Source organism: Podarcis muralis, chromosome 4, assembly GCF_964188315.1.
Source record: "Podarcis muralis chromosome 4, rPodMur119.hap1.1, whole genome shotgun sequence".
NCBI classification, from domain to species: Eukaryota; Metazoa; Chordata; class Lepidosauria; order Squamata; family Lacertidae; genus Podarcis; species Podarcis muralis.
In genome coordinates this window covers 64,404,680-64,421,000 of record NC_135658.1, presented here as the reverse complement: position 1 = coordinate 64,421,000, position 16,321 = coordinate 64,404,680, and the positions used below count along the sequence as shown (strand labels likewise).

The 16,321-nt window shown below is 43.5% G+C and overlaps 1 protein-coding gene and 1 long non-coding RNA gene across 2 annotated transcripts in view; both read left to right on the top strand.

Moving 5' to 3' along the window:
• Positions 1–3,276, top strand: part of LOC114596221 (uncharacterized) — a 112,162-nt gene extending 108,886 nt beyond the window's left edge. Inside the window, exon 3 of the long non-coding RNA XR_003706470.2 lies at positions 945–3,276. This is a non-coding gene — a long non-coding RNA (uncharacterized LOC114596221). The remainder of the gene's footprint in view (positions 1–944) is intronic.
• Positions 3,277–5,752: 2,476 nt separating this feature from the next.
• Positions 5,753–16,321, top strand: part of PTCHD1 (patched domain containing 1) — a 60,912-nt gene continuing 50,343 nt past the window's right edge. The window contains exon 1 of the mRNA XM_028727497.2: positions 5,753–8,047. Within this exon, the coding sequence (XP_028583330.1) occupies positions 7,619–8,047 (429 nt within the window). The 5' untranslated portion in view covers positions 5,753–7,618. The remainder of the gene's footprint in view (positions 8,048–16,321) is intronic.

Here is a 16,321-nt window from a genome sequence, read left to right as displayed (position 1 = left end):
CGGATGCGGCCCAATCGCCCTCTCAATCCGGCCCGCGGACAGTCCGGGAATCAGCATGTTTTTACATGAGCATGAATGTGTGCTTTTATTTAAAATGCATCTCTGGGTTATTTGTGGGGCATAGGAATTTGTTCATCCCCCCCAAAAAAAAATATAGTCCAGCCCACCACATGTTCTGAGGGATGGTGGACTGGCCTATGGCTGAAAAATGTTGCTGACCCCTGGGCTAGATGGACTATTAGTCTGACCCTCCCATTAAGTGCTAGCCAAAACCTTTAGTTTCTTGAATTCATTGGGATGACAACTGGAGCAATTGCTTTTGTTCCTAAAAACATGGCAATTACCCTCAAACCTAGTCATATGTGCTATGTTAATTAACAGCTGCATATTCAGCAACGTGTCATTTTTATTTAAGCACAATATTAATTTAACCCATAAACTGTATAGAGTGACAAATGCTGAATGCATTCTAAGACAATGATCCTGCCACTTGCATTTCTGAAAAGGAAAACAAAGACATATACCCTTGACTTCTGTGACTGCATCTTTCCACATCTTGCTCATTAGCATCCAAGCCTGTGAATGTTAATTGGAAATTTATTGAGAGGAATTAGCATATTGATACAGTGGTAATGAGAATTAACTATGAATTAATTATGAAAATTGATACACTGAGGTTATCTAACGCTGAACATCAGAACCTGGCAATTGAGAAACTGATTGGCTATTAGACCTCTGTTCAATAGGTGCAAAGAATCGTCTAATGAGGAAACTTTTTTTTTTCCATACCGGAGCAAAAGCTGTGCCACTCAAATCATTGGATATTTTGTGAATGGCTTTAATGGGCACTGGATCTGACATGCAATATGTTGCGCTTTAATTTGCTGAGACAAATCTATGTTAGCGTACTTGGTAATAATAATGGTTTCATTTGTTTACAACAGTGGCTCTCAGTGTCGTATTGTTGGAAGAACCCTGGGGAAGGAATGACAGATGGATCCACCATGTCCATAGGAACAATTATGGAACAGACCTGCTGCCGTCTCTCCATTTTTCCTCCCTTACCTGCCTCCATATAAGCTTTGTTTTCTTTATTTTCTATTATTCCCTCTCCTGTCTCCTCACCCCCCACATCCTATTCTCCTTCTTGTCATATATCCTTAGTGAAGTAATCTTTCCTTATTATAGGCCCCGCGGAATTCAAATCTCTATATACTTTCTAAGGCGCATCACCCATTGAACTCAATGGGACTTATTTCCAAGTAAACACGCAGCAGAGCAAATGCTTTCTGCCGTGTCTCCCATCACATTTTGAACAACCACGGTTAGCTATACGTGTTTCATACGTTCTAGCGCTTTGCTGATATAATATTCTGTGGAGTCAGTCTCTGAAGCATGCGACACTTAAGATGTGATTACATTAGCACACTTTGCCTTTCCCAGAGATGATAAAAGTGAAGTACAATAAAGGGGTTGGAGCCCAATCATGCTAATAATACATTCACACAACCACTTCAGCACACCCAGGTTGTCATTCAGCACACACAGAGGTGGTCATGTGATGGTTCAGGAAACCATACAGAAACTGGATTTCGGTCAGCGTTATCAATCATGCTTCTTTGGGCTTTTGTCTTTTTTCTTCAAATGATTCCACAGAACACATGGGTCAGCCCTCTAAAATATACCAAATTCCTTCTCTGTGATTCGTAATGATGCTGTGTTTGTTTATAAGAGTCAATTCTTATAACTTAAACATTGGGTTTTTGATGGTGTGCTGATCTCATCTTAGTTTATGCATGAACAGATTTTGTAATGGGCAAGTTCTTGCCACATGTTCCCTGAAACACATATTCTGCTGGTCATGCACTCTGGAACCATATGTGAGTACATGTGTATGGCCTCTTCACTTGGCCATCAGAAACATCTGCAGAGAGTAGGGCTTGCCAGTATCAATGTGTGAAGTTAGAATGTACCAACACACACACACACACACACACACACACACACACACACAGCATTCACTGTGCTCTGTTTCCACTAATATGCACACTTTTCTCTTAATACACACATTTTTGTAACTTGTTTAGGTTGGAGAACTGCATTACAAAATTTGGAGAGCTGCAGATTTTCAAGGACAGCTGTATTGGGGGGCATGTATTATTTCTCAAAGTGTAAATAAAGTAGGTGCATGTTACAATGTGAACCAAACTGAATTTTTCTACGTTCTCCATCGCTTGTCAGGTCCAAAGGTTTCCTTCTTCCAACAAAAAGACTTTCATCCGTCAGAAGAATGAAACCTTTGGATCCATATTATTATTAGACAAACTAAGGAGTGTGAAATTTGTAACTGAAACTGTCAAAGTTTACTTATATTGTATCATTGGTACACAAAATGTTTCCCTGAGACAAGCAAAACAGATTAACTTGGGGAAAGGGGAGAATGTAAAAGTAACAGGCACTTAAGACTGTTTTCATGAAATGTATTCATTTATGAAACTGATACTTCTGATACTGATACTTCCACTTTTATCAAGAATATGGGGGCTTACAATTCAGAAAGGTACAAATTAACAAGAAAACAAGAATAAAATTATATTAAATGTTAAAAAAACACACAAAAACATGCAAATGTAGAAATGCAGTCAAATTTTCATTAAGAGCAACATACTTTCAGGGTCTACTGGAATAAAAAAAATTTTTGCTGTCTGTCAAAAAGTAAGAAGAAAGGGGGCTGGTACACCTGTCATGGGACTGTTCCAAAGTCTGGTGCCACATTAATAATAAAAAAAGATTATGCATCCTAAGAAAAGGCCTAATGCCACCTTTGCCAACCACATGCCTTCCAGATATTATGAACTACAATACCCATCAGCCCCAGTCAGCATTTTGCTGGCTGTGTGTCATAGGAACTGTAGTCCAAAACATCTAGAGGGCACCAGGCTGCTGAAGACTAGGCTAGTGGAAGAAATACAGAAAGACAGCTAATCTTTATTATTATTATTATTATTATTATTATTATTATTATTATTATTAAAATGTGTGCTACAAGTTAGATTCCACATATGAGACAGTGGCACTCTAGTGTCACATAGGCTGTCTTCCATGAAAGCATCTTACAAATATTATAATTATCATATATTAGTATATTCCTATTTTATTTGTATGTATATTAAACTGAAATCTCCATTGCTATTTTCTGTGCAATTTTCATATTTCTGAGTTTCAAGTTAATTTTCTTACTTTAGCCTTATCTTATATTTATCAAATCTAAATTAATCTATTTCTCATCAGTTATTTGAATACTGATAATTCTGCTAGTTAACTTTTTCAAATTCATCTTCAATTCTTATATCATGCTCTTTTATCATGCTCTTTGAGCTTACTGACTGATAACTATAGAGCTACATCTACAACTACATCCATCATTTGCAAGCAAGCAATCTGGAGATATATCTGAAATTAACAGAAATCTCAAAAATATTTAATTACTTTGAAAGATCTTCCATACAAAAGTCTTTATATTTCCTTAAGTAAAAAAAAAATTGCAATCCTATAAATACATGGAGCCTATTTAAAAATTATTTACTAATGAAATCCATTATGTTCTCAGAGTACAATAATTGAATTCTGTGGGATTTACTCCCTATTAAGTATATTTAAGATTGTACCTAAGATACAAGAGCTTAATTTTAAGATTAAACCTTATTTGACATATTAGCCCACAGAAAGTGTGTACACACACACACACACACACACACACACAAATACAGATATAGTCCAATAAATATTGGATGACATACCCCAAGACTGGAACACTTCTACACATGTGGTGATCCTGTTCCCTATAAGACAATTGTGGAATTTAGCATTTGCTGAAATTGATAAAATATTATGACAAAATGTGCCTGCACGTTTGGTCATGCTCCACTAGATCAACAAGACAGCTTGAACAAAGACTTTATTTTTTCTAGTTGTTCACTAATAACAACAATGGGTTCACGAAGAGTCGGACACGACTAAACGACTAAACAACAACAACAATGACAGCAAGCAAAGAACAGGAAAGGGGCAACTAAATCCCAATATTGCCATGTAGAAATTGCCATAATAGAAAACATGAAAGAAGCGAAGCTAAGCCAGAAATATTGTATGTTATCTGGCCTCCTTTCCTAAGTTATATGTCAAGTATGAGCAGACGTTAGGCTTGCAGGATATACTCTATTTCTTGTAGTAGAACCCAGAAGTTCAACAACAAGAACCAGGTACTAAAGGGCAGAACTACATACTGAGAGGAATCACTGATGCTAGTGGGGTTTAGCTGATGCATCAAAGCTTAGAAGTATCAGGCAGTTGTGAAGGCCCCAATCACTCAGGAGATGCAGCAGCACCTGAGAAGTCTAGGCACCATTGTGTAGGGAAAGCCTGTTCTCTGTTTGTTCCTTCCCACCTCTGTGCCATGCACAGCAATAGCCACACCTCCGTCTCTCAGTCGGATGGCAAAGTGTTGCAAGGTAGCTGGTGCTCAGGTGTCCACAAAAGTGGTTGGTTGCAAGGAACAGCTGCCATTGTTTCTGGTCGCTCACCTGATCTCTGACTCTCAGAGGTGCAACAGGTTAGGTATGCCCAGGGCACAGAGGGGAGGAGTGCAGGAATCCAAGCAGGGAGAGTTGGCTGCTTGTGCCAGAAGGTGCCACCTCTTATTCTTCTCACTTGTGCTCCCCCCTCCAGAAGGTGCCATGGTAAGAATTTGGGAAAGGGTCACAGCTGAGTAGGCCTGCTGCTCAGATCACACCCATTTTCACTGTCTCTTTCTCTCAATATAGCAAAGGCTGGAAGACCCAAGAGAGCAGTCATTACAAGGAGTGGCTGCCATGGCTTCTGACATATACCACGCCCGCCCCTCTTTCTGAGGAGAATCTGCTTGCTCATTCACTCTTTGCCAAGGAGACCTGAGCCCAGCGAGTGAGCAGGTAGAGTGGACAGAAGCAGTGATGACCACTGCTAGACATGCTAGGCCCAAACCCCACTGCTCAGAGGGAGGACCTTGAATGAACAGCTGCATCTGTCCACTTGCGCATCCGACTTCTCCCAATCCTAGGATTTGGGCCCAATCCTAACTACTGCACCACCCAGAGCAAGAGAATGGGCAGAGCTGGATGACAGCAAATTTACACTCTGAGCAAAGTGCCACAGGGAGGTAGGGTGGGAATGTTTTAGAAATATATAAGAGCCACCTCCTTGGCTGCCTTCTTTCTCTTGGTGGAGAGGACTGGACCAACCCAAAGCCCACCAAAGGCATATTGCTAAGAGTTCCCTTTAACCTGAAATTGGGCACAAGATTCAATATCTGGGGTTAAGCCCAGTTCCCCATTTCAACCCCAGACGCATCTAGATTGGCCTGGGAATGTGAATCTGAATCCCTGGAGCGCTGCTGCCAGTCAGTGCAGACAGCACTAAGTAAGATGGACCAATGGCCTTGCTTGGTCTATAAGGGAACTCCCTATGCTCCTGTGGGGAGAGCTGGCTGGCCTTTTCTCCACATCCTTTCCTGGGAGAGCTGTCCTTTCGCCACCGCTTCTCGCCCCCCCCCCCCTTGTTCTGGGGCATTTCTACTCATCCCAGTGACCCCACGATTTCCTTTTCCCTGGCGGGATTCCAGAGGGCTGAGTTGCTCCTTCCGCCCACCTACCCAGGCGCGCGCGCGCGCCAGCGCAGGCGCTCCTCGACCCCGCGAACTCGCCCGCCTCGTCGCGCCCCCTTCGAAGGAGAGGGGGAGTCTGAGACAAGCTCCGGGCAAAGGGTTAAGGGCACCGGCTTCGCGGCGGCTTCACGTTCTTAATGGGCATGTGCGCAGCACTCGCACATGCCCATTTAGGCTGGAGACTGGGCAGTTTCTTCTCTCGCACGGAGAAGAGCGTCGAAGCAGCAACGCGCGGAGAGAGAGAGAGAGAGGCAGGCAGAGTCGGCGAGAGGGAAAAGGAGCCAGAGAGAGGGGAGCGGGGACGCCAGCGAAGAGGGAGCTGGAGGAATTGCCCAGACGTCTGTGGCTCCTGGCACCGGGAACCGGCGAATCCCTTCGCTATGCGCTGACCAGGAGAGAAGAGGCGGCAGCTTGACCCCAATGAAATACACAAAACTGTATCTCTGCGCTGATCCGGGTCGCGAAGCCATGAGGGAGCCGTTCGCCCCGGCGGGGAGCAGCCCTCTCCCGAGCGCGCTTCTTCGGGGACTCCTCCAGAGGTGAGCCGGGAAACTTTGCCATGCGCCACGTCGCTCCCAGCTCCGCGCCCGGCTCCCCTCGTTCCCGGAGGCGGCTGGGCAGCTCTTTCGCTCGGGCGGCACAAGCCGGCGGCGCCGACATGGATCTGACCTGAAGTAGCCTCGGGTCGCCAACAAAGCAAAACAAAATCCAGTCCTCGGAGCAGAAAACCCCGAGGCGGGCACGAAGAAGGCAGGGAGCCACCCACCTCCCTGTGTGCTAAGATGAGGAGGAGGATTCGTCCCTGGTGATTCGCAGTCGGCGATCGAGACTTCCAGCTAAGTTACCTATAAAGGTTATTTTAAATTAGTGTTATTATTTAAAGAAAACCCTCCCATCTTGGTTGTGCAACCCCTCGGATCCTTGAGTCGCGTGAGAGAGCCTGCGAAGATGGGGGCGAGGAAGCGCTGCTTCGCCTAGCCGCCTGCTCCGCCGAGCCACCTGGGCATTGGCTAGTCATTTGTTCAAGCTCAACAACTGTCATGAAAAAGCCGCGGAGGAAACTGCCCCTGAACTCGCTCGCAAGTGGCGGCACCAGCAGCAGCAGCAGCAGCGTGTGCTTTGAAACGGCGAGTTTCTCCCCCTGGGGCTTTTGGACTGAGGAAGAGGCGAGTCTCTTTCCTGTCATCGTTTAGAGGCGCGGGTGGGGGAGGAAACCCATTCATTCAGTTCTGCAGGTGTGTAACCAGCCGGAGCCCCACGATCTCCTGTGGATCTACAACCGAGCAGGAGCAGCAGCAGCAGCAGCAGCAACAAATCGCAACACCTCCCAAAGGATCAGGTGTCGAGGGCTTCTGCGTGCGAAATTTTTATTATTATTTTTAATATATATATATATATCTCCCTCCCCCATCCCTGCCCCCCACCATCTCCCTTCAAGCCGGGGAGCGGGAGCTCCACTGAGATTAGTCAGCAAGTGTGTCAAACCCCCACTTCGATCTACACACACACACACACACACACACACCCCTCTCCTGGACCAACAAACAAAAACACCCCCTCCAAAAAAAGAGGCACCCACCCACTTGGCTGGGCAGAAAGCGCAACCACCCTCCAGAGAAACAAAGAGGTGTTGCCACCCATCCGATCTGGGTCTCCTTCCTTCCCCCCCACCCCCTTCTGGGTGTTGCTTCCTCGGCGCCGTTGCCCTTTTCCCTGGAGAGTCTTTGTTGCTGTTTAAAGTCAGACAATGAGGCGCCGGGAAACTCCCCTCGGCAGCCTCCTGGACGGAGGCGAGCAGCTCTAGCGCCCGCCGTGCGCGGAGAGGCTGGCGGGGAGCGAGAGGCAGAGTTGCCTGCCCCTTTCCGCCCGGAGGGGCAGCTGCCGCCGCCGCCGCCGCCTGCCTGCCTGGGCTCCCCGATGGTTTTGTCTGGGCTCTGGCAGAGCCTCCGATCCCGTCGCGCGCGCCTCGCCCTCCTGCGCTGCTTCTGCACTAGGATGTTGCGGCAGGTCTTGCACAGGGGGCTGAGAACGTCTTTCGCCAGACTCGGCCACTTCATCGCCAGCCACCCGGTCTTCTTCGCCTCCGCGCCCGTCCTCATCTCCATCTTGCTGGGCGCCAGCTTCAGCAGGTACCAGATCGAAGAGAGCGTCGAGCACCTGCTGGCGCCCAAGCACAGCCTGGCCAAGATCGAGAGGAACCTGGTCAACAGCCTCTTCCCCGTCAATCGGTCCAAGCACCGGCTCTACTCCGACCTGCATACCCCGGGCAGGTACGGAAGGGTCATCATCACCTCCTTCGTGAGGGCGAACATGCTGGACCAACACCACACCGAGCTGATCTTAAAGGTAATGCCCGGGCGAGTGTGTGTGTGTGTGTGTGTAGTGGAGGGGAGAGAGGCAGAGATGAATCGCCCCTCTCTCCTGCACCCCCACTCCTTGAATCGTGTTAGATTTGCTTCTAAATGTGAACAGATGTGTCTGCATCATATATTTATCTACGCGGCTGTGTCTCTCTGGGTAACTGTTCCTTGCCCTGAGAATGCAGCTGCCAAGTCACAGCCCTGCAACAGTTGGGTTGACTCCTGGTTGCAGAACAGAGTAGAGATTTCCTCTCATCTTGGGAGGCGGTGAGGAGGAGGAGAAGGAGGTGGTGGTGGGGTGTGTGTGGAAGATTTTGTGAATGAAGGAATGACACTTTAAAAACATTCTGCCTGTATTATACACGGATTGTCCCCACCACCACCTCTATCCCCCCTCTCTTGTTTCTATTGTGCAAGTTGAGGCAATGGCAGTTAGTTTTGCTGATCTGCAGTTGAACCTAAACTTCAAAATTGATTTAAGGGGATTTGTAAAAGTCAACCGGTTGTGGGCTGCTCTGGACTTAATTCCTATAGAACAAATTAAGTATTATACAAATTAGTATTAATTTGTAACAGCTCTTGCAAGTTTGTCAAAGCCAGGTGTTGTTTTGTTTGAAATCTATTTCTTTTATGCCATTCCACATGCTATTTTCACACATAGTTTCAAAATCAAAGGAAAGGGTATATTGTTTTAATGGCGCCACTCTATAGATGTTTGCTATGTAGTGTAATGCATGGTATTTCATTAGGTTTTACCTTCCTGGGTATAAGCGGTCCCACCTATTTCAGTAGTCTGTCGTAATTTGTCAGGAATAATTTCCGTTTCTGTATTACAATATATACTCCAATAATTTTGAGTACAGGTTTAGAATGAAAATGCGAGAAAGAGCTGCAGGTGAGTGGAAAGAAGAACAATATGATGAAGGGGAGGAAAACAAATTTCTGAAACATGGAGAATTGTTTTAGAGGTGTGGCTATGACTAGCCCCGTACACGCTTTTCAGCATTAAACAACTGCACTGCATGTTTCCCTTGCCTCTGTTGGGAATTGCCAGACAGTGATTTTCTGGAAACAGAAAAAAATGTTGACAAGTCTTCAGAAGACACTGCAAAGTAATCTTAAATGTTTTGACCTTTAGAGTCTCTCTCCTCAACTGAGAAAATGCATATTCATAGAGATAGTCTTGCAAGTTCCATCAAACCATATGCTAAGCATTCCATGATAGAACAGAATCAGTAATACTAGCATTTATCTCACATTTAATTATTTGTATTTGAATATTGATATACTGGCCCAGAAATATCAAAAAGGTGATGTAGTTGGTGTCTTCCCATAGAAAATTTTCTGGCAAATAAGGAAACCATAGGGATGTCAATCCCTATTCCTTTATTCTCCCTGAGATACATTCTGTTATAAGTAGGCATAGGATTAGCATAGATGTTCTCCTGATTTGCTAGCTCTAGAAACGAGACACAAATGACTCTGAATCTTTTCCAAAACCTTTTTATGCATGACATTATGTATCAGTGCAACTTAGAACTGATAGTTATGTCAGAAAGATTGATAATTATATCAGTGTTCGGTTCAACCTAATTTATAATCAGACTTTGGCCACTGAATGTTTATTGTTCATTTAATGAGATGGTGGTAAACCACACACCACAGTCACTTTTGACACCATGGTCTTTTGCAGTTAGCTAGAAGTCATTAGGCATGCCAAATGTTCTCTGTTATTGAATAGTTGCCATCTACACATTGTGCAATGACCTCTGTTTTAACCGCTTCTCTTTGGGGCTGGTGCCATGTTCAGGTGAATGTGTGGTTAAGCCCTTGAAGGATCCTGGGAAGTTGGGTTTAAGCAATGAGAGACAGGACATGAAATTCTTGACATGTTGTGGTCATGTGGCGTTGAATTGTTGAGCAGCAAAAGGAGGTAACAGGTAGAGGATTTATAGGAATTTAAACTGTAATCCTAAACCCACTTTCCAGGGAGTAAGCCCCATTGGCTACAGTGGGATTTGCTTTAAAGCAAACATGCATGGGGTCTCACTGCACATCATCTGGTTCCCATAATGTTCCACCTTGTAGCTAAATTAAGAATTGGAAGGGACTCCGAGGTTCATCTAGTCCAGCCCCCTGCAATGCAGGAATCTCAACACGCAGTCTCCCATCCAGTTTTAAACCATGCTGGACCCTGCTTAGCTTTGCAAATGTTTTGGCAGTTTTATTAGATGTTTCATTGACTACCTGATAGGCAAAAGTATGACGGGGAGCTAATGGCTATAAGAATATTGAACATATTGTTTTGTCTTTATTCCATCTTCTATCTATGTCTTCTGTCTGTCTAGAAATGTTCTGTCCCCCTATTTTCCTTTCTCCTTTTTTCACTGAAAGATGGCCATGGCACTACTGGTGCAACCCATCAATCAAAATTATTATCTCGCCATCTTAGGAAGATCTCATGTCTGGAAAAGTCATCCCCACTTCTATAAGCAATATGAGGAAGGGCCAGAGTGGAGCAACTGCTTCTCATGCAGAAGATCCCAGGTTCACTCTCCAGGTAGGTCTAAGAAGGACACTCTGGAGAACCACTGCCGGTCGATACTGATCTACGTGGACCTGGGATCTAACTTAGTACAAGGCAGCTTCTTATGTTTGCTCCTAAGTCCTAGATGGAGAATTAGTAATGTTTTGATACAAAGCAGTTGTGTCTATCAATATGAGCACCCAGGAGTTGAGAGGCTGTTGATTGTTTGATTTGAGCACTGTTTCCTGTGGGTGGCTAATGGTCTTGGGACATAAGGGCAGGGCTATTTTTACAATAATGAGTCACCCTTAGAAGAGAAAGGGAGAAAAACCATAGAGATCAAACCAAGATCAGCAAGATTATATCATGGAGAAGAGGGCTATCAAAGGCTACCAGCCATGACAGCTCTGCTCTGCCAATATACTTGAAGGCAGCAATGCTTCTGAATACCAGTTTCTGGAAGCCACAGGAGGGGGAGAGGGCTCTTGTGCTCAAATCCTGCTTGCTGGCTTCCCACAGGCATCTGGTCGGCCACTGTGAGAACAGGATGCTGGACTAGATGGGCTATTGGCCTGATCCAGCAGGTTCTTCCTATGTTCTTATCAGCAACTGAAGGCTCTCCTAGCTTAAGATGGACCTCAGATGGTGGTGCTACATCTGCAGCTCATTCTCCACTGACAAGTAAATTTTAGCATGCCACACTCTCTGAATTGCTTGCTCATATTAGCAACTCTGGAATGAAGATGCTCTTTATATCTCAGACCCAGTTTGGACACTGCTGATTTCTGCCTTTCTTTTTCACAAGGATTTCTAAACAAACTCCTCATTCGCTGCTAAAAGATAAAATAGGATTGCAGTGTATTTATTTTTTTCACTTTGGTTAACCATGTCTGTTTTAAAATTTCAATGTAACCATAGAGCCAAGCTCCAGACTTCCACTTGCAAGTATATTTGGGCTGCTGTTAACAGCTACAGCTTTGCAACTGGTTTCTATTTTTTGACAGGGAAAATGATGAGGAAAGACACCAGTGCTCTTTCCCAAATCTAGCAAGTTCCCTCGTTCCTGACAGAAGTCATCTACTAACTGAGAGGGGATTTTAAATGAGAAGACACAATCCTGTGTATGTCCCACCATGTTCAGTGGAGTTTACTCCTTAGTAAGTTTGTTTAGGATTGCAGCTTAAGCTGATACTGTCTTAACATTAAAAAAAAGAAACTCCCTGGACTTGGGTACAGTAATTTCCCAATGGCACTAGACTTTTGTCAAATATTTAGTGGCAATGAAAGCTGATAAAATGAAAACTGGAAAGCAAGTAACAGCACAGACCTGTATGTTTCTACTCATTCACGAGTCCCATTGAGTTCAGTGAAACTTATTCCTAGATAAGTATGTATAGAATTGCAGCCTAAAATGTTTGTTTTATTTCAGGGTGCCTAGAAAATTAGTGCCTTTATCATAGCCTAAATAGATATTCTGGATAATGACAAAAAAAAACAGTGAAGTTATCTAAGGGGACCAAAAGTGGCAGATTAAACCATAGCTGTATACCAGTGTTTCTCATTGACAATCCTCATTGACAATCCTGAAAATGCTTAGCAAAGCTGCCATAGTCTATCTAGAGCAGGGCTAGGGAGCCCAGGACCCTCCAGATGTTGTTGAACTGCAATTTGCATCATCACTGAATATTGGTCATGCTGACTGCGGCTGCTGCATTTGTTGGGCCCCCATCTTTGATGCAGATCAACAAGACACTTATTAACCAGTCGTTTTCTGCTGGGACAGGTGACTATTGTATCATTTAGTCTTCTGAGAGTCTAGTGGAAGTATCTGTTTAGGATTAGGGTGGTTTCTTGCTTGACTGGAGGCTAGTACAATTCATGAAGGGCAAGGAGCCAAGATTGAAGTCTACATACAGGAAGATAATTTCTTTCATGTAGGTTTATAATGTAAAAGATGGTGAAGTCACACTTGCACACTACATGAGTTTCTCCCAATAAGAGTAAGAAGCATTTGGTATTTGACATTTGAAAATAGCCTGAAGCACACAAAAAGCAGGGGAATTATGCTTGCACAAAATCCCTACATGAATATGGCCCGTTGGCTTGCCAGATCTTATAGTGGCATCTCTCCTACAATCTAGCTTGGAAGGCAAATCACAGGGCCTATATATCTACCTCAAAGAGCTAGGGCTGATATTGAAAGGTTGAGAAGAACAAACTATTAAATGTGGCCTTTTCTTCTGACAATTAAAAGCTTCCCTTACTCCCACTAGTACCACACATTTCCTTTGGCTTCTTTATTTTTAAAAAGCATCTTTGTTGAGGTTTTCACACATTTAAATTATCTCCTTTTAAACCAACTAATCTATAAATCAGCTAAAATATTTTAAACAGTAAGTAACAGATTAAAACTTTAAAATAGTTTCTAAATGCATACATTTCAACAGGATGCTACAGAACTGGTTTTGAGCTTGATTGGATATAATGGCACTAAATTCCAGCTTTTCATGAAAAACACATTCACCTGTCCTGTCAAAATTGGGAGGCAAACCGTTACACATTTTTGGTTCGGGAACCATTACAAAGTCCTTTTATTATTATTATTTGGTTCCACTTCAGTTCAGTACAGGATGATATGGCAAATTGACCTAGCGAGTTCCATTCCAGTTCTAGTTCAGTTTGGGTGAGAAAGTTTTAAATATTCACATTATAACACTGATTTGAATTTTAAAGCAATTCATATAATTGTGCTACTAATCTTAATCCTAATCTTAATCTAAAATGGCTAAACATACCAGAAAGAAATGCCTACAGTACATACAGAAAGTTGTAATGTAAAGAGGGGGGAGAGCGAGGACTGGGGTTATATTACATGACATTAAAATATATAATTGGATGACAAATTTTTTTTTTATTAAAAAAAACCAAAAACCTTGCACACATACCATTCATCTCCATTCAGCAAACTTTCTCCCTAGTACCTTAGATGTACTTTAGGGTGGTCACATATACGTTGCCAAAAAGAGGACACAGATCTCTATATGACAATTTATATGCAGCAATGCAAAATTGGAAATCTGCTAAACAGAAATACAATACATCCCACCATAGTAGGAGAGGCCTCTGACCAGGTGACCTCTGCACCTGCTCTCCTATTTAGGCACCACACTAAACCAGAATGGCTTGTCTGCTTTAATGTTCTGTTTTACTCAGTGCTCTCATCTCCTGGTGCAACAGCCTCCCTACATGTATATAAATAATTGTTGTCAATTCAGACATGAAGCCAAATAAAGGGAAGGGCTGCAGATCAATGGCAGAGCAACAGCTTTGCATTCAGAATGTCTCAGGTTCAATCTTTGGCATCTCCAGGAATGTTACCGCTCTGAAACCCAGGTGAGCTGTTGCCAATTAGCATAGACTCGAACTAGATGGACCAGCAGTATGGGTGGTACCGGGCAGGGGCAGTGAGGCACACGCCCCCACAAGAAAAGAGCTTTTGCCCCCCATTGCTGGACTGATTAGCATCTACTGTTATTTTTCTTTCAGAGGTGCTAACATGTGTGACATAACTTGCCCATCATGAAATATACTTTGCCCCATCTGTGCCGCCCTCCCTCAAAAAAAAACAAACCTTTTTTCTGGTGCCATTACTGGCCAGCAGTATAATATAGCCTGCTATATTCCTATGTTTCAGGAAGCTTCATTATGTTTAGTAACTGCAATGATGTCCCAGCTGAAAAACCGGTTTGCAGCTGAACAGCTACCATGCTGACAGAAATTGTTCAATGCTTCGCATACACTTATCTCCCACTGGCTCGCCCTGGTTTACACACCTACCTTGATGACTTTCCATAAATTGTGCCCAGGTCCTAATGGGCAGCAGGAATGTGTGCACCATGACATAACTGGGAAAATCTCTTGCATCTGATGCAGGAGCTGTGCTTCCCCACTCAAAGTGCTATCCTAGGCTGAGCTGCCACCACCATTAGGCAGAGTGAGGCAGCCCTGCTGAGCTTTCCTCCACCCACCTCCCCTTTTGGAGGATAAAGCAGTGTGTGTGCACCACGCAGACTGTTATGCACCCCTAAGCTAACCTGCTACTGCCCTTGAGTATTGTGGAGGATGCTGTCCCATTATAGCAGAATTGAACTCTATTTCAGCTGCCAGTCCACTCAGCTTCTATATGTGGAATGGGAGGTGGTACCATCTTGCCCTTTGCTTCAGGCAGCAAAATTTCTTGGCCTAGCACTGAACCTAGGCAATTAGCTATGATTACCTGCTTAAGTGAAATAATAAGTAAATAAGCTATGCTCTTTTTTTCCAAAAGACAACCCCTGCTATATAAATATGTAAAATACCCTATAAATACAAAAGGAAATATTATCCATACATTGTACCATGCTAAAATAAAATCAATGTTGATGGAATCCTTTCAGTATCCTGTCTCATATGAGCTGGCTTTGCAACTCCCAGTGTAGATTTTATCAACTCTTGACATTCTGAAATCATGTATCATTCCCTAGAAATCACGCTAGAGTTAGAAATCATGAGAGTGGAATATCTTCTTGGCCTTTTGCCTAAGATCAAGTGTAGAAAATCATGAGATTGAACAGGTTGCACTGAGATTTGGGAAAGGGTATCATCAATATGATGATGACCAATCTCTTTTTCTTCTTTTCAGCAGAACCAAGTCAGGTGGTAAGGCCCTAAATGGGTGCCTGGTGCCACTGACAGATCAGGCAATGGACTACAGGGGACTGGGTTCACTGAAGATCAATTGAGATGAGACAGAGATATTGAGGGTGGGAGCCCTAATTTATATTGGGAGTCAGTGAATACTTTGTTCTGAATGGAGTTAAACACCTTCCTGAAGGATCAAGTGTGAAACATAATGTTTCTGCTCTTGTCAAGCTTTGTCTTGAGATCAAGAATGCTAGAAAATTATTTTTTGTTTCAATGAAAAATCTGATTCCCCAAGCTAAGGCATTAAGTGCAATATCATTGTGGAATTAGCCGTAAACATATCAGAACTGCATGACAAAGGACACGGTTAATGCAAAGCATCTTTTTTGTAAGAAATAATTAAATACTGTATGGGCCACTGGTTTCATTAAAACAGCTTTTGGTGAGAAATGAGACCTTATCTCATGGCATTTTCACCATGGAAGTATGGTCAACATTTTTGGATAACTGTAGTCCATATTTAAGTACTAGATGGACAGCTGAAAAGATATAGCCTGTCCTTGAAGTAGAAGTAAGATATGCAGTAAAGGTTTCCTTTTTTTCTCTTTGCTGTAAAATAGAACTGCTGGGGCACAAAATGCCCCTCATCCTATCCAGATGTGGAAATGGTAAATCACAAAGAAAGTCCAGCTATGGTGCAAATGGATCACCCTGTAAATATAAAATCTGAGTGGTATTGAATTGGATGGCAACTAGTGGCAAGTGTTTTCCTGCCTTTTCAGTAATGTATAAATATTTTAGCCTCAGAAACCATAGGAGAGATATGGTGAGACAATCATCAGATGGTGGAGCACCATTAAAAAAGGGATAAGTTTCTGACTCACCCAGACGGCTGTGTCAACCCACCCTTGCACACTTATAAATGTGTTTAGGATAGTATGCTTCTTTCATACTCAATTGACATAAATAAATTGTATTCCACTGCATATGAGCATCATGTAGGGATTGGCCTATATGCTATGAATCATGCAGGGGAAACCGATAGTATGT